At 38.3% G+C, this 27,632-nt stretch overlaps 1 protein-coding gene across 7 annotated transcripts in view; it reads right to left on the reverse strand.

Moving 5' to 3' along the window:
- NSD3 (nuclear receptor binding SET domain protein 3) overlaps positions 1-27,632 on the reverse strand; it is a 149,174-nt gene that overhangs the window by 111,368 nt on the left and 10,174 nt on the right. For 4 of the 7 annotated variants that reach the window (XM_066235549.1, XM_066235550.1, XM_066235544.1 and 1 more), the window contains exon 2: positions 2,704-3,419. In XM_066235549.1, coding sequence (XP_066091646.1) covers positions 2,704-3,375 — 672 coding nt within the window. In that variant the 5' untranslated portion in view covers positions 3,376-3,419. Of the gene's footprint in view, positions 1-2,703; positions 3,420-21,676; positions 21,783-24,644; positions 24,785-27,632 lie in introns of all 7 variants that reach the window. The other 3 variants (XM_066235545.1, XM_066235547.1, XM_066235548.1) reach the window with 3 other exon arrangements.

Genomic DNA, 27,632 nt, shown 5'->3' on the forward strand with positions numbered 1-27,632 from the left:
AAAAATTAAAAAGTAGCCCTGGCTGGATATACCAGATGGTTAGAGCTTCGTCCCAAAGTACAAAGGTTGCTTCCATCCCCGCTCAGGACACATACAGGAACAGATGTTCCTGTCTCTTTCCTGCTTTCTTTCTTCCTCTCTTAAAATCAATAAAATAAACATTAAAAATATTTTAAAAAAAAGAAATTAAAAGGTACCTGTATAATTTTATTAACCAGTATCATACTGATAAATTCAATAAAATACTTTAAAATAAAAGAAAATGTCAAACACACAGTTCTTACAGAACTAAGACACTGTAATAGCTAGTTTCCCTGATTGCTCTTTATCTCATTACCCAGTTTTATTTTCTTCACAGCACTAACACTATCTGACATATACATATATAGTATACTAGAAGTACACTAACAGCAGGCGTCTTTACTTTTCACTCAGTGCCCTACTTTCAATTCTCAGAAAAGTGTCTAGCACACAGTAGGTATTCAATTGATATCTGTTAAATGAGTAAAAAAAAACTATAGAAAAATGTAAAAAACTGAAATACCACACTGGAACTTGTGAGAATGTAGAACCAATGTGACCTTTACTCCAGGAAAAGATCACATTTGAGTTGTATTAAGTACTGGAATCCACCTATCAAGGAAAGGTGAGTTGATAAGAAGTAAACATTTCTTTGAACAGAAGATAAAATTAACTTATCCAGGAATACCAGATGTAAAAGCAGACAACTGTTAAAAAATAAATACTAGTTTCTTCCCACATCAATGTCTGGAAAAAAGTCTTCAATTTTTTGTATTTGAGTACTAACTAAAAACTCTTCGTTCAAGTTATAATTGATTTGTTACATGCCTATTATTATTATTAAGAAAATTCATACTGAAACTTTAGTTATTAAAAACTCCTAAAAGAAAGCATAGACAGTTAACTCTTTGACATCTTTCTTACCAATATCCTTTTGAATATAAATCCTTAAGCAAGGGAAATGAAAAAATACACAAATGGCTAGATCAAAACTAAAAAGTTTGCACAGTGAAGAAAACCATCAACAAAACAAAAAGACAACCTATGAATGAAAGAAGACATTCATAAATGATACATCCAATAAGGGGTTAATATCCAAAATATATGAAGAACTCGTATAACTTAACACCAAAACAAAACAATTCAATTTAAAAAATGGGCAGAGGATGTGAACAGATCTTTTTCTAAAGAGGAGATACAGATGGCCAACAGACATATGAAAAGATGCTCAACATTACTAAACATCAAGGAAATGAAAATTAAAACCACAATAAGCTATCAACTCACACCTGACAGAATGGCTATTATCAATAAATCGACAAACAACAAGTTCTGGAGAGGATGAGGAGAAAGGGGAACCCGCATGCACTGTTGATGGGATTATATATTAGTATAGCCATTATGGAAAACTGGACATTTACCTGAAGAAAACAAGAATACTTACTCAAACAGATAAATGCACCCCTATGTTCACTGCAGCATTACTAGTGATAGCCAAGATATGAAAGCAACCTCAATGTCCGACAGATGAATATGCTAAGTGAAGTAAGTCAGACAGAGAAAGACAAATCCTATGATCTCCATATATATGGACTCTAAAATAAACAACATAAATGTATAAACAAAACAGAAATAGAGCCATAAATATAGAGAAACAAGCTGATGGTTGCCAAGGAGAGGGTGGGAGGATCGGAATAAAAAAATGAGTAAATCAAAAAAGAAAAACCATGCCTGAAGGTGCCCAAGCCACATGAGGGACCACAAGACTAGGTGTTACCACTGTTCTTTCCACTGGCCTGTGACACTGACTACTAAAACAAAGAGTTTGCGTAAATATGAACCAAAACTTAAACAAGAGCAAGTCTCTAGACCTAACTACCAGTTTACAGGAAATACAAGGGCCAAAACTTGTTAAATGATGCTTTTGGGACACAACTAACAAAATCCAGAATATGGGACCCTCTGAAGGACAAATATTGTTTCTTTAGCAAATTCACTGTAAGAAGAAAAGTCAGCGAGGGAAACTAAATTTTTAACAAGTCCTAAGAAATATATCTACCAGATACAATATGTGGTCTTCGTCTAAATCCTGATTTAAATCAATCAACTGAAAGGCAAGATTAAAAAAAAAATTTCAGCAGCATGCATCTTAAGTTACTTAAGAAGAATGACTTATAAAAACTACCTAAAGTTTTAATCAATATACATATATATGAAAACAAACAATTTTAATAAAAAGAGTTCCTCTATTACTTCCTGTTATTTTCTAGCAAATATATTAGTTGTGAATGATAAATCTAGGGTCTACTGGCAAAAGTTGGTCTAAAATAATTTTTTTAAAAAGGATATAATTAACTATCTTCTCTTTGCCTTTTCTCTTCACCTTCAAAAACAAGTTTATTAGAAGCAAATAAAAAATAAAGTGAAGCTATTAGAAAAAGAAACAAGTTCTTAGTGCCACATGTCTTTAAAATAATGCTTCCCCCTAATGATGTTAATTGATTTATTCAACAAGTATTTTCTCAGCACCTATTATAATATCCTAAGCTCCTTATCAGAGATTAGAAAAGAGAAGTTATCAGAAATGTTTACATTTAAGGAGATAAAAATTGAAAAATATCTCTAGAACTTCCAGTAAATGTGAAATACTACAAAATTTTTCAAAAATATGTTTTAACTTACACTTTGTTCCTCTGGTTCTAATTTGGGGATTTTGTGTGATTTGCGCTCTTCAGATCTAGATGAGTCATGCTTGTTGCTTTTTTTCCTCTTTTCTTTTCTACTTTCATGCTTTGACTTTGTGTGCTCACTTGCCTGTACTTCATTTAAAAGGTCTCCGCAGAGGGAAGACTCAAACAATTCCCTGCCATTCTGGATAGTTTTGGTTATTTTTAGTTTAATTTCAGGTGAGCCAGTCTTCTTTGGAATCACAGTTTGTGGTACCGAAGGAGGAGGTGGTAGCTGTGGAGGAGAAGGTTTTTCCAGAATTTCATGTGGTCTTGTGTTTGGAATTTCTGAATAATAGTCAGTAGGGCTAAAGTTTCTAACTGCACCAAAGCCATTGGCTGATCCATTGGGATACTGATTATAAGACTGGTATTTGGTTTGAGTTTCATACATGCTGATTGATGATGGATAGCCATTTGTGAGTGGAGGAAGATCTTCTGTTGTAGGTGGGTACTGAAAGCCTTGCTGCAAGGTAGCTTCATATGGTGTATGGCCACCATCTTCAACAATGTCACTGTTGTTATCAAAGGCATCCTCCTGACGGATGTTGGCGGAGTCAATGAGTTGAGGTGGTTGCTGAATTGTGTTTCCCATGATCCCTTGCATGAAAGAGAAAGAGAAATCCATTGTTCTGCTCCAGCATCCTTAACTTTCCCTTTCTCTCATCGGGCCTAGTTTTAAAAGAGGAAATTAAAAAGTGTTAATATCTTTACAAGCTAAAAGCTAATCAATGGAAAAGGATTAAACGGAAATATTCTGAACCCAATTTTTAAACTTTTTTTTAAATTTTACTTATTGATATTTAAGGGGGGGAGTGAGAGAGCAAAAGTCGGGGGAGAAGCAGGAAGTATCAACTTATAGTAGTTGCTTTCGGTATGTGCTTTGGCCAGGCAAGCCCAGGTTTTCGAACCGGTGACCTCAGCGTTACAGGTCGACATTTTATCCACTGCTCCACAGGGCAGGCCCAAACCCAATTTTCATATCCAGATATGCAGAGACATTAAATATTTTTAAACCAGGTAGCCAATATAATTTATGACAAAGGACACATTTTTTTATCTTAAAGTCTTATTTATATGCTTAAAACTCTTGAATACTTTCACAAAATAACTCTAGTAGCAAATTTTATTCTCTTTGCAAACATGCAAAATAGTTTTGTTTAGCCTGACCTGTGGTGGCGCAGTGGGATAAAGCGTCGACCTGCAACACTGAGGTTGCCGGTTCAAAACCCTGGGCTTGCCTGGTCAAGGCACATATGGGAGTTGATGCTTCCTGCTCCTCCCCCTTTTCTCTCTCTCCCCTCTCTCTAAAAATCAATTAAAAAGTCAATAAAAAAAAAAAAAAAGTTTTGTTTCCCGAGTTAGAGATTATAATTTTCACATTAAAACTGGCATTTGCAATATAAGCAGTCCAGATACATATAAATTAGGTACTAAAAGCTTCCTTTAAATCATTCATGTCTGTCCAGTGGTTCTTTCTGTTATTACAACAATAATAAAATCTAATTATTTTTTAATACAAAAGTATAAATGCCTATTTCTCCTCCCTTCCATCATCTCCATTCTTCTGTCATGAATAACTACTGTACACACCTTGCTGGGCATTCTTCCAAATCTTTCTTCACATATTTACATATAAAAATTTTAAAACAGGGTTTCCTCTGTGACTTGATTATTCAATTTAATATATCTTAGATAGCTTTCTATATTGGCATGTATAGTTTTCAAACACATTTCATTCTTTAAATGGATGTACAGTAAACAACCATGGTATGTATCTACCATCATGTGTTTAACCATTTGTGTACTGATAATCATTTAGCTGTTCCCAATTATTTTATATTGTAAACAGGTCTACAGGAAACTTTCTTGAAACAATCTTTGTGCATGTATGTATTCCTGTGGAACAGATTTGAAATTTTGATAGATACTGCAAAACTGTTCTATTGGTTGTAATACAGCAATTTACATTCATTCCAAATAGTGTATGAAGATGTCTGACTTTCAATACTCTTGCCCGTATCTAATCGTTTTAACCAGTGATAGAAACAGCAGAATCGTCTGGAACACTTTTATAAAATGCGGATGTTAAGGTCTATTAATTGATAAATCTGATTCAATAAATCTGGGGTGAGGCTCAGAGAATGAGTATTTTAAGACCACATTCCAGATGACTCTGACACACTCTTGTTTGAGTCACTGCACCATAATCTTCGCATTATAGTCACTTCATTATATTCCTACAATTATTGTACCTCCTCTAGATGTCTAAAGATGCCCATATTCTGTAAGAATGTTACAATATAAATAAGCATCTTTTAGGAAATGCTCCAAGACCACTCTGTTTGTCATAAGGTTTGACAAGCCCACATCTTGAGGCAGAGGATTAATGGACAGTCCAGATATTATTTTGATAATCCCATAAACATTTCTTCTACAAAGCTCTAAGGCAGAGAGGATTTCACTACTGTACACTGTCTTATGAACTGATGATTATAGCTGCCTGGAATACTATGAAGAAAGATTCTGGGGCTACAGCTCAGTTCAATTCTGGGACTGATTAATAATGTCTACAGCCTTGGTTCTAGCAGGATTTACCATAACAAGGCAAGTAACCCAAAACAGTGAAGGGAAGAAGGGGGGAAGAAAAAGCTAACAGTACACTTTTAAAGGTGTATCCAATTAAACAACTGTTGTTTATTCTGCTCTTAGCAATGGAAAGAATTTTAAAAGTTCTAAAATTTCAAACAAATGCATACAAGAACATATAAAGAAATCAAACTATAGTGGAACAAGGGGTGGGAGGTGGCAGAGAGTACGTATTTTTTTAGCACCTACTCTGGGCCAAGTACTTTATACATTATTTCACTTAAGTCTCATAAAACTCTGTAAGATAGGTATTATGATTCCTGGTTCATAGGTAAAAGAAACTGACTTGCAGAGGGAGGGATTAGGTGGCTTGCTTAAACCACAAAGCAAAGGGGGAAGTATAAGGATTTGAATCTAAACATGTCTGACTCTAAAGCCCATGATTTTTACTACTTCCACTTCCCTTAGCTTTAAGTTCTGAGAGACTTCATTTCTTTTATTCTTGTACGTCATCCCTTGGTCACTGCCAAAACAACTATTCTGTAAGAACCATCTCCAACACTTAAATCATACTTAGGATATGCCAAGAACCATTTTAAATGCTTTACAAACAATACATTTAATCCTCCCCAACAACCTACAGGTAGATATTAATACTAGTTCCCATTATAGATGTGGAAATATAGGTTAAATGACTTGCTTAACTATACAAAATGACAGAGCTGGGCTTCAATCAAGGCAGCCTTGCTTCAGAGTCTGTGATCCTCACCAGCACACAATACAGACAAAACTGATGTTAGAAATCACTTCTTTATATATACATAGTTTAGGAATGGAAACATTACCCTATTTTGACCCTTGGCAAAAATGTATAGTTCACAGTTACAAGAAGGGTATGCTTAGAATTCTTTAAATACATGTTGGGCAACTACACAAGTAGAATGAAAAAACTCTCAAACCTCCAACTTGAAGGCAAGTTAAATACTGGTATCTGACAAGATGCAACCTGTGTTTTTGCTTCTCATTCCTGTCCTATATATACATAATCAGCTCCCAGATTAATATCTCGTATTACGCAGAGGTAAACTGAAATCTCGAAATGAGAAAACAATTAGACAAATACAAAGTGTAAAACATTCTCTCGAGAACTGGCCTGAACTCTTCAAACACCAAAGGTGGAAAGACTATTCTAGATTTTAAAAGACAAGATTTAGACAAACTAATTTAATGCACAAATTTTAATTAAATCTGGGATTCAAACACACTCATAGGTAAAAAATACATATTTTTGAGAAAACTGAAGATTTTAAATGACTATATTAATACAGCTATTAATTTTCAAGGGTATAATAATAGTGTTCTGTTCATTTAAGAGAATGTCCTTATTCTTAGGAGACATGCTGAAATATTTACAATGTCATGGGATCCACAATTTTCAGATGGTTTAGGATTTAAAAGTCACCCTGATATGCCCCAAGACTATGAATTTGATCCCTAGTCAGGGAATATACAAGAAACAACCAATAAGTGCACAACTAAGTGAACAAATTAATGTCTCTCTCTAGCTTCTTGTCTCTCTCCCTGTTCCCCTTTCCCTAAAATCAAGTTTTTAAAAAAATTTTTATTTAGAAAATTAACTTTAACATATTATTCTTTTTCACAAGATTTCATTTTATTGATTTTAGAGAGAGGAGAGAGAGGGAAAAAGGGAAAGAGAGAGAGAGAGAGAGCGTGCGCGCGAAGGGGTAGGGGAAAGGGAAGCATCTACTCGTAGTAGTTGCATCCTCTATGTGCCTTGACTGGGCAAGCCCAGGGTTTTGAACCAGTGACCTCAGCATTCCAGGTCAATGCTTTATCCCCTGCGCCACCACAGGTCAGGCTATAAAATCAAATTATTTTTTTTTGTATTTTTCTGAAGTTGGAAACGGGGAGACAGACAGACTCCCGCATGCGCCCAACCGGTATCCACCCAGCCCGCCCACCAGAGGGCGATGATCTGCCCATCTGGGGCGTTGCTCTGCTGCAACCAGAGCCATTCTAGCACCTGAGGCAGAGGCCACAGAGCCATCCTCAGCGCCCGGGCCAACTTTGCTCCAATAGAGCCCTGGCTGTGGGAGGGGAAGACAGAGACAGAGAGGAAGGAAAGGGGGAGGAGTGGAGAAGCAAATGGGCACTTCTCCTGTGTGCCCTGGCTGGGAATCAAACCCAGGACTCCTGCACGCCAGGCTGACGCTCTACCACCGAGCCAACCTGCCAGGGCCTAAAATCAATTTTTAAAAGTACATATACCTAGCCTGACCAGGCGGTGGCGCAGTAGATAGAGCATTGGACTGGGATGCAAAGGACCCAGGTTCGAGACCCCAAGGTCGCCAGCTTGAGCGTGGGCTCATCTGGTTTGAGCAAAAAGCTCACCAGCTTGGACCCAAGGTCGCTGGTTCAAGCAAGGGGTTACTCGGTCTGCTGAAGGCCCACGGTCAAGGCACATATGAGAGAGCAATCAATGAACAACTCTGGTGTCGCAACGGCAACGAAACACTGATGATTGATGCTTCTCTCTCTCTTTTTTTTTTTTTTTTTTTTTTTACAGAGACAGAGAGAGAGAGTCAGAGAGAGGGATAGACAGGGACAGACAGACAGGAACTGAGAGAGACAAGAAGCATCAATCATTAGCCTTTCACTGCGCGTCACAACACCTTAGTTGTTCATTGATTGCTTTCTCGTATGTGCCTTGACCGCGGTCCTTCAGCAGACCGAGTAACCCCTTGCTGGAGCCAGTGACTGTGGGTCTAAGCTAGTGAGCTTTTGCTCAAACCAGATGAGCCTGCGCTCAAGCTGGCGACCTCGGGGTCTCAAATCTGGGTCCTCTGCATCCCAGTCTGACGCTCTATCGTGCCACCGCCTAGTCAGGCTGATTGATGCTTTTCATCTTTCTCCATCCCTGTCTGTCTGTCCCTATCTATCCCTCTCTCTGACGCTCTTTCTGTCCCTATATATAAAAAAAAAAAGTACATATACCTATAGCAGTGGTTCCCAACCTTTTTTGGGCCATGGACCGGTTTAATGTCAGAAAATATTTTCACAAACCGGCCTTTAGGGTGAGACAGATAAATGCACAAAATAAAATTATGCTACCGGCGTAAAAAATGTGGTATTTTTAAATATAATTATTGAGCCTGACCAGGCGGTGGTGCAGTGGATAGAGCGTCAGACTGGGATGTGGAAGGACCCAGGTTCGAGACCCCGAAGTCCCAGCTTGAGCATGGGCTCATATGGTTTGAGCAAAGCTCGCCAGCTTGGACCCAAGGTTGCTGGCTCGAGCAAGGGGTTACTCCGTTTGCTAAAGGCCCGTGGTCAAGGCACATATGAGAAAACAATCAATGAACAACCAAGGTGTCGTGACGAAAAACTGATAATTGACGCTTCTCATCTCTCTCCATTCCTGTCTGTCTGTCCCTATCTATTCCTCTCTCTGACTCTCTCTCTGTCTCTGTAAAAACAAACAAACAAACAAAAAAAAACCACCCTAATTATAATTATCGAATTTACGAGACAAGCGTCAACAGTGAGTCTTAGATGGATGTAACAGAGGGAATCTGGTCATTTTTTAAAAATAAAACATCATTCAGACTTAAATATAAATAAAATGGAAATAATATAAGTTATTTATTCTTTCTCTGCAGACTGGTACCAAATGGCCCACGGACCGGTACTGGTCTGCAGCCCGGGGGTTGGGGACCACTGACCTAGAGTAAAACAAAGGAGGCACAATGTTAACTACTCACTAATCCAAGAGTGGACTCTAATATCTTTTTTAACTTTCTTAAAGGTTTGAAAATGTGAAAAGTAAAAAGAAAATAATCTGACTAGGGTAAAAGGGTAAAGCTTGCATTAAATCTTGACACCAGCCTGACCAGGCTGTGGCACAGTGGATAGAGCGTCTGACTGGGATGCGGAGGACCCAGGTTCGAGACCCTGAGGTCGCCAGCATGAGCACGGGCTCATCTGGTTTGAGCAAAGCTCACCAGCTTGGGCCCAAGTTCGCTGGCTCAAGCAAGGGTTTATTCGGTCTGCTGAAGGCCCACGGTCAAGGCACATATGAGAGAGCAATCGATGAACAACTAAGGTGTCACAACAAAAAACTGATGATTGATGCTTCTCATCTCTCTCCATTCCTGTCTGTCTGTCTCTATGTATCCCTCTCTCTGACTCTCTGTCTCTGTAAAAAAAAAAAAAGGAAAGAAAAAAGAAATCTTGACACCATATTCTGACCAATAAGCCAAATGGTCCACATTGTTATCTTGACAAGAAAGTCAATGCATGAATAAAGCCTCTTTTTCCTATTATTCCTCCAAATAATACAATATTGTAATCAAGAAAGCAGTTTTGATCATTTTTTTAAAAGCTATTTTAAGACAACTAAATTCTTTTATAGTGATTTTTATAAATACTGAATTCTGACAGCTAGCCTCCAAATAACAGAAAGATTGACTGACATCATAGTTAAGATCTTCTTACAGAATGAGTAGATTCTCTAGTGAGCATATGCTCGGAATCAAACTGTCAGATTCAAAACCCAGATTCAAGGCTTATTAGTTATAGGACTTCAAGTAACTTCATCTTCCTAAATCTCAGTTTCCTTATCAAGAAATTGTAGATCCTTAAAATTTTCTGCATACCTTGTGTTATTGTAAGAATTAAGAGTTAATCCACAAACAGTACTTGGACAGTGCCTGGAGTTTAGTTAGAACTCAGTAACTGTTGGCTATTATTGTCATTGAGTGCAATGGGTCCCAGAACTTGTGCAAAACCTAAACTCTGGTTGAAATGCATTTATAATAGTATAATAGACTAGATAAGATTTTATGGGCAAGATTCATAAAATAGTAGTGAATACTGTGAAACAAAAGGCGATTAAGAATTAAACTGTGTTACTATTATAATAATTATAACAAACATTTGAGAAGAACAATGTTCACTAGGAAAGGAGGCATTTAGACCACAAAAGACAGACAAGGATGTAGAAGTTAGTTATTTTAACCCACTGATTTTAATACCACTTAGTACAGGCCACCAAATATTCTCAAATCTTTGTCCTTAATAAATCCGTGATAAAGATAGTATATTTTAGCCTGGGCCAGTGGCTCAGTGGATAGAGCGTCAGCCTGGCATATGGAAGTCCCAGGTTCCCAACCATCTGCTTCTCTTCCCCACCCTCTCTTTTTTCTCTCCCTCTTCCACTCCTGCAGCCAGTAGCTCAACTGGTTTGAGCATGGCCCCAAGCACTAAGGATAGCTTGGTTGGTCCCAGAGTCAGCCTCCCTGCTAAAAATAGCTCTGTACTCAAGCACTGGTCCCAGGCGGGTTGCCAGGTAGATTCCAGTCAGGGTACACGCAGCAGTCTGCCTCACTACATCTCCTCCTCTCACCTAAAAAAAACAAAACAAACCCCCCACAAAACAGGCATATTTTAATTTTCTATATTACTAAAACAATAGTAATAATAATACTAACATTTGCAGACTTACTATGTGTCAATACTCTTCTAAATGCTTCACATTTGTTACATTATTTTACTCCTCACAACACCCCTTTGAGAAAATACTACTAACCCCATTTTACAAATGAAAAGTCAAGGACAGCATGATAAAGTAATCTGTCCATAGTCAGACAGCTTGTAAATGGAGAATGCAAATACAGGCACTTTGTTCCACAGCACTGGTTTGTTAACTAAACTCATGCTCACAATCCCTAAGTATATAAAGTAAATAGCAACAAAAACAAAAATATGCATACTTTATACTTCACAATTCCTCAATCCCACTCCTCAGAGTTAACAGTTTGGTGAGAGACTACATAATACTAGCCTTTCCCTTATTCTAACATATACTTACAAGAAAATGAACCCACCAGAGGCAAACTATTTATGACAAATTCTTCCTCTGACCAAAGTTTCTAGTTTTTTTTAAAATAGATAAATCAGGCCCTGGCCGGTTGGCTCAGCGGTAGAGCATCAGCCTGGTGTGCGGGGGACCTGGGTTCGATTCCCGGCCAGGGCACATAGGAGAAGAGTCCATCTGCTTCTCCACCCCTCCCCCTCTCCTTCCTCTCTGTCTCTCTCTTCCCCTCCCGCAGCAGAGGCTCCATTTGAGCAAAGATGGCCCGGGCGCTGGGGATGGCTCCTTGGCCTCTGCCCCAGGCGCTAGAGTGGCTCTGGTCACAACAGAGCGATGCCCCGGAGGGGCAGAGTGTCGCCCCCTGGTGGGCATGCCAGGTGGATCCCGGTCGGGCGCATGCGGGAGTCTGACTGTCTCTCCCCGTTTCCAGCTTCAGGGAAAAAAAAAAAAAAAAAAAGATAAATCAATGAATACTTTTTAAAATTTTGTTGAAGCTGTCTATAAACAATTTTAAAGGAAAAATTTTGAAATGTATAAACTAAAGATTTAAGGATCATATTTATTTAACAACTATTTATGAAGGGAGTAATAATAGAAAAATTTATAAAATCCTTAAATGAAATCTTAGACATGTACTTAAAAAAAGAAAAGCATGTCATGTGCTTCAGATGAACAGCTTGAGGCTATATATATCAAGTATTCACGATATGTTAAATGTATAGATTAAGTTAGTTTAACAAATTCTCAAAATGAATTCTCTTTGGTAGATCATACATATTGCTGGAGTCTATTCTATAATATTACATGCTATACTGTACATACTTATTTTTCTATGTTTAACACCAGTCTTCTCAATAAAACTTTATATTTTATTATAAATTAAAATTCCTCATGTTGATATCATTATTCAAGCTTTCTGAAATAAGATATATGGTCTAAATATGTCATATAAATAGCCTGTTTCTGTTTTCAAACCCATCAAATACATTCCTAGGTTACTTAATTTATAAATCTAACCACACTTTCCTTATTAAAATTATTTAATGATTGCTAAAGAAAGTAGAAGCATCTTGGCCAACAGAGCACATGAGGCCCTCCAAACATGGTCTTTACCTACATCTCCACCTCAAGTCACTTCTGTACTACAATAATATTAATTTACTGGGAATTACTGTACATACTATGATTTCATACCACTGTGCCTTTACTAATGTTATTTCCAATGCCTAATATGCCCTTTTACACATTTCTTGGCTTGACCTTTAACCATCTTTTGAGCTTAGAAAGTCATCTTCAAGAAATAGTAACTTCAACTGTAGGCTAGTCTGAGTAACTTTCCTCTGTGTTACTAAGATACACTACACAGGCCTCTTAGAATTAATCATGAAACAACCTGTTTATGTGGTTTTCTTAAGAGCAGGAAGTAATTTTTTTCATCTGTGTGCTCCAAGAACCCAAAGCCAATGCTCAGAGAGGCTTAATGAATCCTTTAAATTGAACTATGTATATACTTAAGGGAGTTATTACATATAAATGAAATGCTTTAAAGAGTTCTTGAGAATCTTTCCATGGAGAAAGCAAGAGAATATAAATGCAGGTACAGTCTCCTTAGGTAATATCCTTGGCAAAATCTGACTGAAAATTGTTTACCTCGCACTACTGAGATTCTCCTTAGTTCTGGAATAACTTTACCTTCAAGGCTTAAAGCATCAAGAGACCGACATGAAGTCAAATGAATTTCCAGGGACAGTCTATTAACCCAACAAAAGACCAAAAGATATATAAAAAAGAACTCCATATCTATTTATAACCCTAGTGTTGTTGATACTGTAAATGTGAATTCCGAATGTGAAAGTTCTCAACAGTTTTCATAGTCATAGTTAACTGAATGACATGAACATCAATCTTTATTTTACAAACCTCTTGTATTATAATCAATCATACTAAAAAATATACATATAAAGTCAATTCTACTAAAATGCCAAGAATATTTGATATAGCAACATTAGAATTTTTACAGCTAAAAGAAAATAGTAGAATATCATATGATTTCCATAACAAGAAGAGGGTGGTCTTCCTTTATCTCAGGATAAACAGGGATCCAGATGTTTCTTTTTGTGAACTGTTACAAGGAACATTTCTCATAGTTTATGATAAATCCACAGTCTGTATATGTTTCTATCAAAACAGAAATAGAATCTATGCAGAGTCTGCAATAATAAACCAGCTATACCAGGTCTTGAAAACCTGGCATTTTTACTGTTTAAAGACTTCTGTGGCAAAACATTTAAAAAGAAAATTTTAAGACACATACTGTTGAAAAATTAGGTCATTCTGTTTAAAAGCAAAAAAAATCTAAATTCAGTATATAAAAGCAAGCTTAAGTATACATTATTTGTGATGAAACAAGATAAAACTATCAAGTATATTAATGTAGTGATTACAAACTGAATTTGAAAGTCAGATCCTGAATCAAAACCAATTTAATACATACATATATATGCCTCAAAAAGCTTCAATTGTGGTTTATATTTAATGACTGAATATAAAGATTTCTTTTAGTTTTTTCTTCTTTTCCAAATGAGAGGAGTGGAGATAGAGATGGACTCCCACATGTGTCCCGACTGGTATCCACCAGGCAGGCCCCAACTGGGGACCATGCTCTGCCCATCTGGGGTCATGCTCACAATCAAGCTGTTTTCAGTGCCTGAGGCGGAGGCTCCACAGAGCCATCCTCAGGACTCGGGGGCCAATGCGCTCAAACCGATCAAGCCATGCTATGGGAGGAGAAGAGAGAAAGAGAGAAAGAAAAAGACAAATTGAACCCGGGACTTGAACCCGGGAAATGCACATGCCAGGCCGACGCTCTACCACTGAACCACCCAGCCAGGGCTGGAGATTTCTTGATGAAGTATCAAAGGAGATTTTCATTTTATTATTTCCAACTCAAATCTACACAAAGAAAAAATAGGGAAGGGGGACTTAATTTTAAAAATATATATGGGGGCCTGACCTGTGGTGGCGCAGTGGATAAAGCATCGACCTGGAATACTGAGGTCGGCGGTTCAAAACTCTGGGCTTGCCTGGTCAAGGCACATATGGGAGTTGATGCTTCCTGCTCCTCCCCCTGTTCTCTCTCTATCTCTCCCTCTCTCTCTCTCTCTAATAAAAATGAATAAATAAAATCTAAAAAAGGCCTGACCTGTGGTGGCGCAGTGGATAAAGCGTTGACCTGGAAATGCTGAGGTCGCCGGTTTGAAACCCTGGGCTTGCCTGGTCAAGGCACATATGGGAGTTGATGCTTCCAGCTCCTCCCCCCTGTCTCTCTCTCCTCTCTCTCTGTCTCTCTTTCTCTCCTCTCTAAAATGAATAAATAAAAATTAAAAAAAAAAAAAAAAAAAGCACTTTCTAAAAAAAAAAAAAAAAAATCTAAAAAAAAAGTAAATAAATAAAAATATATATGGTCCAACCAGGCCTGTGGTGGCACCGTGGCTAGAACGTCAACCTGGAATGCTGAGGTCACCAGTTCGAAGCCCTTGGCATGCCTGGTCAAGGCACATACAACAAGCAATAAATTAACAACTAACGTGAAGCAGCTATGAGTTGATATATCTAGCTCTCCCACCCCTCCTCTCTATATAAAATAAATGAAAACTTTTTTTCCAGTATACAGATTATCAAGAGTGAAACCAGAGACTCTATAAAGTAAAAATTTGAAAACAATGCTTAATCTATTGGAAGAATGCTAAAACCCCCTAATGCCAGAGTTTTTTGTTTGTTTGTTTTTGTATTTTTCTGAAGTTGGAAACGGGGAGGCAGTCAGACAGACTCCTGCATGCGCCCGACCGGGATCCACCAGCATGCCCACCAGGGGGCGATGCTCTGCCCATCTGGAGCGTCACTCTGCCGCAATCAGAGCCATTCTAGTGCCTGAGGCAGATGCCACAGAGCCATCCTCAGCACCCAGGCAAACTCTGCTCCAATGGAGCCTTGGCTGCGGAGGGGAAGAGAGAGACAGAGAGGAAGGAGAGGGGGAGGGCTGCGGAGGAGAAGAGAGAGAGAAGCACCCATCTGCTTCTCCTGTGTGCCCTGGCCGGGAATCTAACCCGGGATTCCTGCACGCCAGGCCGACGCTCTACCACTGAGCTAACCGGCCAGGGCTATGCCAGGGTTTTTATAGAGATTTTCTTCTTGGGTCTATGTTCTATTCACATTTTAATCTAATTATATGATCAGAGTGATTTTGCTGCCCATTTGGCTATCATAATTTTAAAATGATTTGTTAGTAATGTAGTAACAAGTGTATTGTTAAAAAAGAGCAGAGCCTGACCAGGTGGTGGTGCAGTGGATAGAGCATCGAACTGGGATACGGAAGACCCAGGTTCAGGACCCCAAGGTCGCCAGCTTGAGCGCAGGCTCATCTGGTTTGAGCAAAAGCTCACCAGCTTGAGCCCAAGGTCGCTGGCTCAAGCAAGGGGCTACTCGGTCTGCTGAAAGACCCGCGGTCAAGGCACATATGAGAAAGCAATCAATGAACAACTCAGGTGGTGTTGCAATGTGCAACGAAAAACTAATGATTGATGCTTCTCATCTCTTCGTTCTTGTCTGTCCCTGTCTATCCCTCTCTCTGACTCTCTCTCTCTGTCTCCGTAAAAAATAAAAAATAAAAATAAAAAAATAAAAGAGCAGAGGTGCCTGACCAGGGGGTGGTGCAGGGATGGAGCATCAGACTGGGATGCGGAGGACCCAGGTTCAAAACCCCGAGGTCGCCGGCTTGAGTGCGGTCTCATCTGGTTTGAAGGCTCACCGGCTTGAGCCCAAGGCCGCTGGCTTAGGCCTGTTGACTTGATCAAGAGATGACTTGCTGTGCTGTAGCCCCCTGGTCAAGGCACATATGAGAAAGCAATCAATGAACCACTAAGGTGCTGCAATGAAGAATTGATGCTTCTCATCTTTTTCCTTTCCTGTCTGTCTGTCCCTATCGGGCCCTCTCTCTGGCTCTCTTTGTCTCTGTCAAAAAAAATAAAGAGCAGAGGTATGTTATTCTATTTTATTATGCATATTTAAAACTGTCTAAGCCATTCATCTTTTATGGAAGGAGCTAAGAAATCAAGAAAAGGTTGAGGCTGGGAAGGGCAGGCAGCAATGTTAAAACTGGGAAAGATCTTTCCAGTCTACCTGAATCATTACCAGCTAGAAGCAGCGGTCATTGGGACTTGGACATGAGCTGCAAAGTATAGAATGGTGACAACAATTCCAGTGCCATGAGGACTTTTCCTGGATGTGGACTTTCCTGGACTCCTGCTCCCTGTGACAGCTCCTAACAGACTGAACTGTGGTTGGGTTGCATTTTTCAGGGATTTGGCATGGTGATGGGGCCAACTTGGACTTGGTGAACATGTTAAGGACATTACTCTTTTATGGATTCTTGCTGTATTGGCCAAGAGTTTGCTTAAAGGCTTTTAATCACTGTAAAAAAAAATAGAAGACTGGATAAAGAAGATGGGGCACATATACACCATGGTATACTATTCAGCTAGAAGAAATGATGACTACGGATCACTTACAGCAGAATGGTGGCATCTTGATAACAGTATGCAGAGTGAAATAAGTGAATCAGAAAAAAAACAAGAACTGCAGGATTCCATACATTGGTGGGACATAAAACGAGACTAAGAGACATGGACAGGAGTGGGGTGGTTACGGGGGGTGGGGGGGAGGGAAGGAAGGAGGGGGGGAGGGGGAGGGGTACACAGAAAACTGGATAGAGAGTGACTGAGGACGATCTCTCTTTGGGTGATGGGTATGCAACAGAACTAAATGACAAGATAACCTGGAAATGTTTTCTTTGAATATATGTACCCTGATTTATTGATGTCACCCCATTATAACAAAAATTTATTTATTAAAAAAAAAAAAACTGGGAAAGATCAAGAACAATGATGTGTCATTAGAGACCAAAACTAAGGTCATCCATACCCTCATATTCTCAATTACTGTACTATGTACAAATGTGAGCCTGACCAGGCAGTGGCGCAGTGGATAGAGCGTTGGACTGGGATGCAGAGGACCCAGGTTCGAGACCCCCGAGGTCGCCGGCTTGAGCGCGGGCTCATCTGGTTTGAGCAAAATTCCACCAGCTTGAGCCTAAGGTCTCTGGCTCCAGCAAGGGGTTGCTCGGTCTGCTGAAGGCCTGCAGTCAAGGCACATATATGAGAGGGCAATCAATGAACTACTAAGGTGTTGTAATGTGCAGTGAAAGACTGATGATTGATGCTTCTCATCTCTCTGTTCCTGTCTCTCTGTCCCTGTCTGTCCCTCTCTCTGACTCACTCTCTGTCTCTGTAAAGAATAGAGAAAGATTAAAAAAAAAGTGAAAGTTGAACAGTAAAGAACTCAAAAAGGAAAAAAGAAATTGATCTATTTAAAACTCGGTGTTGAAGGAGAGCTCCATGGATACCCTGGACCCCCAGAAAGATGACCAAGAGGGTCCTAGAACAAATTAAGACTGAAATAATAATAAATGACAAAACTGTTCTACTTTGGGCACATCATGAGAAGGCAGGGTTCTTTGGAAAGGAAAATACTGTTAGGAAAAATAGAAGGCAGCAGGAAAAGAGGAAGAACAGATAGGAGATGGACTGACTCCATAAAAGATGCCAGAGGCGTGAGTCTTCTGCAGCTGACCTGGGCTGCTCAGGACAGACACAATGAACATCACTCATTCAAGAAGTCACCAGGAGTTGAAACTCACTCAACAGCAGGGTAACACACACAAACACGAGATAAATATTTTTAAAGAGCACAAACACATTTAAAAATCAGCAAATACAAACTGCCATTAAGTATGAACAGGATGCAAATTACACTAAAAAATCAATACCCTTCTATCACAAGCCTTTCCACTTTTTTTTTTTTGTATTTTTCTGAAGCTGGAAATGGGGAGAGACAGACAGACTCCCACATGCGCCCGATCGGGATCCACCCGGCATGCCCACCAAGGGGCGATGCTCTGCCCATCTGGGACGTCGCTCTGTTGCATCCAGAGCCATTCTAGCGCCTGAGGCAGAGGCCACAGAGCCATCCTCAGAGCCCGGGCCAACTTTGCTCCAAAGGAGCCTTGGCTGCAGGAGGGGAAGAAAGAGACAGAGAGGAAGGAGAGGGGGAGAGGTGGAGAAGCAAATCGGCGCCTCTCCTGTGTGCCCTGGCCGGGAATCGAACCCGGGACTTCCGCATGCCAGGCCGATGCTCTACCACTGAGCCAACCGGCCAGGGCCGCCTTTCCACATTTTAACAACAACAGCAACAACAATAAAAAACCGGGGATGTGAGGGAGGATACGAAAAAAAAAGTCAACCACTTGGTTCTAAGAACTTGACCACACCTCTATAATACCAAAAAGGAAATGAACAACAATGTTTATCTTTTATTCACTAAAAGCAGCTAGAATTGATAGCATCTAATCTATCTAGTTCTGCTACAAAGACCAATAACTGAATTTGGCATAGTGACTAAACAATTCTATATCAATCTTTTAAATAAAATGGATCCTGCTTGAAAATTTTTCTCAAGGTAATACAAATAAAATTACAAATGAAAGTGGTTGTTCCATTTCTCTTTAGATGATTTATCCTTTGAGGGAACAAAAACCATATCAGATTGTGAGATTTATTTTATTATCCACAAACAAAAGAAAGTACTTTTAACAGCATCCAAGTACTATACAGTTGGTAGTTACAACTATCCATAAAAGTTTTAAGCACAGCGATATAGAAGCTAATTATTTCTGACTAAAATTTGAGCATTTCCTCCCCAAATTTGTTAAATTTCTGCCATAAATGCTTGAACTTCTGGACTTTGAGGCTAACATATGATAGTAACTCGAGGTACTTAAAATTTTTTTAAGTTTCCATATGACTCTTCAAATAATTAAACCAGAGGATGTCAAAATTATAAGGTTTGAAAAAGCTGCTGGTCAAAGTTTTGAATCATTTCAAGTGGTTTACTACATTCTGGTTGAGGCTAACTCTTTGAAAGGTTACTGCTATGACTTGGGAGAAAACATTTTCTTTTTTGAACTATTTTTCAGCAATTATATTAATAAAATATCAATTCTCCAAATGACACAAAGGGCTTAGACTATTTTAGTATGTTAAATATATGCTCTATATTAGTAAACCTTATCTGGGTATCTTGACTTAAAGGTACTTTCCAACATAGCTTTTTAAAAAGAACTCTAAGCTGCTAAGTTCTATGTTAAACTGGAAAACTGTTTGTTTTAAAGAATAATTCAGGAGAGAATATATTCCCTTTACATTTTCACACGATTTTACTCATCCACCAAGACATAAAGCAAATAATATCATTTTTATAATTACTGACAACATGCATCAAAATCAAAGTGTTCTTACTCTGTCTATATGTAATAAACTCAAGGTGTACTACTAACAGAAGATACACTTCTACAATAGAATTTGCTACATGACATTTGCTCATTAAGGAACTAAGCAAAAGCATAAAATTGGCCCTCTCTTCAATAAATGAAGCTGAAATAAAATGTAAATTTGACACTTAAACAATAAAAGCAAAGCAGAAATACTTATTGGTGGTATTGTTCTTCCTCCCCCTACTAAGGCAATTATTTTTGTCACGCTTTCTAAAAGACACAGTAATATTCCTATCGAATGCCATGCTAATCTATCAATTTTACTAAATTTAAATGAGAATGCTCTCACAAAAAGCTACATATTGTATATTTCCACCTATATGAAACCTGTAGAGACAGAAAGATCAGACATTGCCATGGCTGGAGGAGGGAAGAATGAAGGGTGACTGCTAATGGATATGGCATCTTTTTTAGTGAGATGAAACCACAGAAATGTATACTTTAAATGGGTGAACTGTAAGGTATATAAATTATAGCTTTTAAAAAATGCTCCAGCCTGACCAGGCGGTGGTGCAGTGGATGGAGCGTCCAACTGGGATGTGGAAGACCCAGGTTCGAGACCCCGAGGTCACCAGCTTGAGCGTGGGCTCATCTGGTTTGAGCAAAAATTCACCAGCTTGGACCCAAGGTCGCTGGCTCTAGCAAGAGGTTACTCGGTCTGCTGAAGGCCCGTGGTCAAGGCACATATGGGAAAGCAATCAATGAACAACTAAGGTGTCACAATGCGCAACGAAAAAACTAATGATTGATGCTTCTCATCTCTCCGTTCCTGTCTGTCTGTCCCTGTCTATCCCTCACTCTGACTCTCTCTGTCTCTGTAAAAAAAAAAAAAAAAATGCTCCAAAAGAAATCAAGACATTTACATATGTTTCTCAACAATAAAGTGTACACTATCCATTAAAAAATTACTGGTTTGCACACATTAAGTGAGCTAAAAATAAAAAATCTTTATATTTATAAAGTTCCAGTAATTAAAATATGAAGTACTGATAAAGGCAAAGACAATAAAACACAGAAGACCCTAGACATAGATCAAACCTATATGGGAATTTAGCCTATAACAGGAGCACTACAGACTAGCGAGGAAAGGACAAAAGATTCAAAAAACAGCACTAGGAAAATGGCTTATCAATATAGGGAAAAAAATTTGATCCTCGCCATATAATATACCAAATTCCAGTTGGCTTAAAGACCAAATATGAAAAAAAAAATTTAATTTTAATAAAAGACAAAAACATAAAACAAGAGATCTTTATGAACTCAAGGTGGGGAAGGATTTCTTAAACAATACATAGAGTACAACACAAAGGAAATAATTAACAAATTCAACAACATTAATTTTTAAGCTGTATGCCAAAGACAACACAAACAAATGAAAAAAAACAAAGGCACCAGACTAGGAGAGGATAAATGCAATGCATAAAACAAAGCCAAGCTCTACCCCACAGCATTCTTGCAAATGTTCCCAATTTGTACCGTTCTTTGGTTTTGCCGTATCATTTCTCATCTGGATAACAGCAACAGCTTCTAAGCTGTCCTGCCTGTTTCCAAAGTTGTCCACCTCCAATCTGCTCTCTAGAGTAGTCACAATACTTAAAAGAAGAACTGAACTCCCTCCCCACATACAAATTTAATAACCTCCCATGGCCAAAATCAGAAGACCTTTCTTAATTTGGCCCCTGCCTGTTTGTTCTGCTTCCTCTCCTGCAGCTTCAACTTTCCCACCTTACTCTCCACCAATTTCCTCTCATCAACCACTCATCCTTTAAGATTCTATTCAGATGTGTTAAAAACTTTTCCAGATTGTCCCTCACATACCACACACCCTCTGAAGCCAGGTCAAGTACCCTCTTTTGCTGCCATAGCATTCTACCTATATTCTACCATAGCACTTAATACACTGTAGAGGGCTGTCTTGACTAAAGAAAGGGTATGTGTGCGTGTAAGTGAACATGATCTTAAAACATTTGAATAAGAAGTAATAGTAAAATACTTTATTACATCAATTCTGGATACCAGCTGCTGTCTGTTAATTGCCCTCTGTAGGCTGAGACAATGTTGGGCCGAGGTTCATGCCAGCTCCTCCTTCCTTCCCATTCTGCTGCTGCTACAATGGGAAGGAGACCAAGAGTTACAGCCAGGTTGTCCCCACTTCAACCTACACAGACTTCTCTAATAAAACAAATATTTATTGAACACCTACTATTCTTCTTCTTCTTCTTTTTTAACAGCTACTATTTACCAGACACTGAGCTAAGCACTAAAGTTATAGGGATGACAATTTAGGCTTGGTTCCTACAGTCATATTTACATTATCACTGGAAACAGGAAAGTAATAAAGGAAAAATCCAGATGAAGCTCAGAAACTGCTCCTGGAAAGGTTCATTTATTCATTTCTTAACAAGTGCCTGTGTTAGGTTTAGTCCTGAGGACTAGAGATAAACGATGAGCAAGACACAAGCTCTGCTGACAGAAAGGGACAAGTGCCCTGAATGACAACGAACTCACGGAGCTGAGAAGCTAGGGGATCTAAAAACATAGAGGATGCAGGGGAGCTCAGACAGTACCAGGCTTAGGAAACAAAAGGGTTCCAACCTGTGGGCAGGGACAGGAGCTCCTTCCCTACATCAATCTAAAAGGGTTTTCAGTTCCACTAAAAACTTTCTTGGCTTCTTAATATCACAGCTTCCAAATGATCTAGATTATTAGAAAGGCCTTTCTTGATATGTGACCAAAGCCAATTACAGGTATTTAATGAAAGCTCATTCAGGAAAATATTAACAACTTCAATGTCAGAGAATATGGAAAGACTGGAAGTTTACTTTGAGGGCATGGGTCTACTTCATCTCTGAATCCTCAGGCCAGCTACAATGTCTGGCACATTATCAATAAACAGGTCAACTGTAAAAACAGGAGCACTACAGTTATTAAGGAGGCCGTATGACTGAATTAACAATTGAAATATTTTAATGTGAACTAATAACCATTAAGTAATTAGTATCATTGAAATCGCACAGGCTGTTTGTTAACACCATGTATTTGGAACTGATTGTACAGATTTGCTCTTTCCTTCCTAAGAAAGGTCAAGAATAAAGCTAGAAAGTATCTGTACTATGCTCATGTATATCACAACACAAAACCAAACTAGCAGAAGAAAGATCAGGTAGCTCAGGAGAAGGCAAGCTTCCTCAGAGCTCAGGGACAGGTAAATAAACCAATCACAATTTTCTATGACAATGTTTCATGTAAAGGCAGTAATAAACTTATTGGCCAAGTAAAAAAAGGGGGGGGTCCTTTTATTACTAAAATACTAGTGTATTTAATATTTTCCCATTTCTAACAACCAAACTTTCTGAGTCATATGGATTTGTGGGTGATTTTCACAAAAATATGTGCGGGGAATGGGGGGGATTTGCAGTGGTCAAGATAGCACTATAAGAACCATTTTTCAGGAGGACCAAACAGTGGCATAGTGGATAGAGCATCGAACTGGGATGCAGAGGACCCAGGTTTGAGATCCCGAGGTCACCAACTTGAGCACAGGCTCACCAGCTTCAACCCAAGGTCGCTGGCTTGAGCAAGGGGTTACTTGCTATGCCACAGACCCCGGTCAAGGCACATATGAGAAAGCAATCAATGAACAACTAAGATACCGCAACCAAGAATTGATGCTTCTCATCTCTTTCCCTTCCTGTCTGTCTGTCCTTATTTGTCCCTCTCTCCGAGTTTCTGTTTCTGTCAAAAAAAAAAATTTTTTTTTCAAACTGTTCATTTAAACATATAATAGCCACAGTTTAAAAAGAAAAGGCTCTCATTAGCATGCAAAATAATTAATTAAGCCAATATTTTTTCTAATGAATAACTCAGTGGAAATTTATTTTATAAAGGTAAAAATTATGTGTAAGTTCCCTAAATAAAAAGGCTTTTTGCTCACAACATAAAACATTATCTAACTATTTAAAGATATGTATAGCAATAGGTAAATGAAAATAAAATTCTTTCTACTTACCATGTTGGCATTTCAAAATCAGAATTAAATCACTAATTTCTATAAGAAATATTTACTATAAGAAAATATTTGGCCCTTGGCTGTATAGCTTGGTTGGTTAGAGCAGTGGTCCCCAACCTTTTTTGGGCCACAGACCGGTTTAATGTCAGAAAATATTTTCACGGACCAGCCTTTAGGGTGGGACGGATAAATTGTATCACGTGACCGAGACAAGCATCAAGAATGAATCTCAGACTGATGTAACAGAGGGAATCTGGTCATTTTTTAAAAATAAAACATTGTTCAGACTTAAATATAAATAAAACAAAAATAATGTAAATTATTTATTATATCTCTGCAGACCGGTACCAAATGGCCCACGGACCGGTACCGGTCCACGGACCAGGGGTTGGGGACCACTGGGTTAGAGCATGGTCCCGAAGTACAGAGAATGCAGGTTCAATCCCCGGTCAGGACATACAGGAATAACTAGATGTTCTTGTCTCTCCTCCCCCCTTCTTCTCTCGCTAAAATCAATAAATAAAAAAATTTTTTTAAATTATCTCCAACTACTCTCAGGTAATTCAAACCAATTATCAGCCAAATACTGCTTTTGTCAGTTCAAGTGACTGTGTCCACCACACTGGGAACTGAGGACTTGGCAGTTCTCGCTGTTCCAACCAATGGCATACAAATGACTGAGTAAATTCCTTAACTTCTAAGAAGTTAGGAAATGAAGGTAAATACTCAAAAACTGACCATGAATAATATTTTCTCACACTTTTGTCCATTTTGACTACTCTACTGCACTTTACATGGATAGTTAGTACATATGGGTATGTATGAACAAGTTTGTTTTTAAAATAAGAGTTCCTGGTGAAACATTTCTATATAAAACCATAACTAGTCACCTTAAATTACCCACACCAACACCACCAAGTAAATAATTCTCTAAATAAATAATAAAAAACCGAGTCTCACCTTGCCTATTCCCAGACACCAAGTGGCATGTTACTCCAGATATAGATCTTATTCCTCACAGAATCCTTTTTTTCATTTGTTTTGTTTGTGGCATAGTTCATTACTGAACACCAACTATGTACCAGACCCTGTTCTAGGTCCTGAGAAATCAAAGGAAAGAGATTCTGGTCTCATGAACAAGAAAATTTCAGATAGTGTTAAGCTAATAAAACAGAGTAATATGATACAGTGACTGGCGAGCTAGACTGCTATAAAAAATATTAATGGAATCAAAACCAGGAATTAGTCACATAGAGATATTGGAGCAAAAGAAGTAAAGAAATAATCATCAGGCATATCTTTTATATCCTATCTAGTTCTGTTTGTTTCAGAGGCTTCTGAAGTACGGCTACAGTAAAAAGACTTGAAGAATAGTTTACTCAAGCATTCCATATAATATAAAAAGCTTAAACTTTAAATATTATTTAACCATAACTATATACTTCAAAATACTACTGATATGAAAACATATTGTTGGTCAGTAGATTAGTTGTTAACTACACTGATTAAAAGAATTTAAAAAAATACTTTAGCTTTCAAATAACTATCACTAAGTTGTTTCATATCAACGGATTTATTTGCTAAGATACTAAGCATTTTGGAAAAATGAGATTTTAAAAACTCAAACCCACAAAAACATACAAATACAGTAATCACAACAGCAATGAATGTAAAAATGTCTACTTCTACTTAATTCTTATCCTTCACTGAGAATATCTAAATCTGCCCTAGCTATGCACGGCTATTTAATTTTAAACAAACCAGAATTAAGTAAGCTGAAAAATTTAGTCCTCAGGTATACAAGCCTCATTTTAAGCATTCAATATCCACATGTGGCTAATGACTACCATTGGACAGCACAGGTATTTCCATCCTCATGGAAAATTCTATTGGACAATGCTGCTGTAAATTATTTTTCAGCCCTGGCTGGATAGCTCAGTTGGTTAGTTAGAGCATCATCCCAGAGTTCAGAGGTTACTGGTTCGACCACTGGTCAGGGTACATACAGGAACAGATCAATGTTCCGGTCTCTCTCCTGCTCTCTTCCTTCCTCTCTCTAAAATCAATAAAATAAATATTTTAAAATATATATATTTTTATATTTGACCAAAGAAAAACATCCCCAAAAAGCTTATAAAAACAAAGTTATCATAAACTTTTAATCTTTTTTTTTTAAGTGAGAGGAGGAGAGAGAGACTGCCACATCCGCCCCGACCAGAATCCAAATGGCGACCCGGTCTGCAGCCAGTATTCAAATCAGCTGAGCTATCCTCAGCACCCACAGTCAGATCAATATGCTAGAATAATACACACTCAGATAAACCAGGGGACAAGCAAAGGGGCTTGAAATCATGAAACTTGAGCTTCAGTTCTGATTCTAACTCTAACTACATGAATTTTGAACAGCTATTAAAAAAAAAATTGAACAGCTATATCTTTAGGCTTTTCTTTATATCCTATAATGTAGGTTAAATCAGATGATCCAGATAACCTGAGATGACCCCCCAAAATGGAAGAATGGTCTGTGATTCATCCTAGTTATTAATACATAAATATATGGTTTGGATTTTCACTCTGACACAAATATATACGGTTAAAAAATTAATTTCAATATTTCATCTATCATAACATTATTAAAGATGTTCATTATGTGTAATAGCAAGCAATTATGATGAATTTTACAACCAACACTGCTTTATATAAATAAAATTTTAGGGGGTAAAATCAGCATGATCACCATATTTCTTTCTACAAAATTCTCTAATAATCAAGGTGTGTTAGAGAAGTGTACACTGCCTTTTGAGCGATACTATTTGTTTTTTCCTTAGTAAAAGACAGAGACAGACAGGTCTAGACGTACAGAGAGCAAGGGAACAAAATGAGAAGCATCAACTCATAGTTGTGGCACTTCAGTTGTTCTTTGACTGCTTTCTCATATGTGCCTCAAGGGGGGTGGGGGTGGGGGTGGGGGTAGAAAGGAGTGGGGGAGGGCTGCCAGGCCCTCCAATCAAGCCAGCAACCTTGGGCTCAAGCCAGAGACCATGGGGTTATATCTATGATCCCACACACAAGCTGGTGAGTCCACGGCTCAAGCCAGAGACTTCAAGGTCTGGGTCCTCAGCATGCCAGGACGGCACTCTATCTACTGTGCCACTGCCTGGTCAGGCATAGCAACACTAGTTTTAAAAGCATAACTACTACTCCAGAATCTGCTTACCTCTAGTGTTGTCACCCCAAATATTTGCTGAAACTTTCACTTAAAATTTTTCTACTAAAAAATTTTTTTTCGTCTACTAAAAATGTGTTAAGAGAAAGAATTGTCAAGGACATTAAAATATATTAGGAAGTGACCTGCATGAAGTGAAATACAATTATTCTTGTCACTAAATATAATTACAATTTTCACTTGACTATGAATCCATTAAGCTATACAACATTGTAGGGTGCTTTATCATTCTTATTTTTTCCTGATTGAACCACATTACTATTGAACTGCCTTGTATCAACACAAAACTTACTAGTAAAACACCCTATTTTCCTTATTTGGTCTAACCTCAACTGTCTTGACTTTATCCTTGACCGCACCCATCCACAATAGACTTGAGGAAAATTTACCTTGCTTTACAATCCCTTAATCAAGGGTACTGGTTCACACTGAAAATCACTACAAACTAAGTACCTTGTATCAGTCATAGTGTTCCATGTGCTATGAAATCCAGTAAACCAACAAGTTCACCCACATATTTTCCTACCTCTTTCCCCAACAAACTTAAATTATAAAAAAATGGTTTCTCAATGTGGTTCTTAAAATTTTCTAAATGTTCAAATTTTACTTTCTCCTCCCTTGTATTCATTCACCATAGCAAGAAATAAAGAAAATGTTCTGCAGAAGTGATACATGGTTTTTAAAGCACTAAGCAATTGATCATAATATCTAAGATAATATAT

The sequence above is a fragment of the Saccopteryx bilineata genome, chromosome 6 (assembly GCF_036850765.1).
Source record: "Saccopteryx bilineata isolate mSacBil1 chromosome 6, mSacBil1_pri_phased_curated, whole genome shotgun sequence".
In the NCBI taxonomy this organism is placed as follows: Eukaryota; Metazoa; Chordata; class Mammalia; order Chiroptera; family Emballonuridae; genus Saccopteryx; species Saccopteryx bilineata.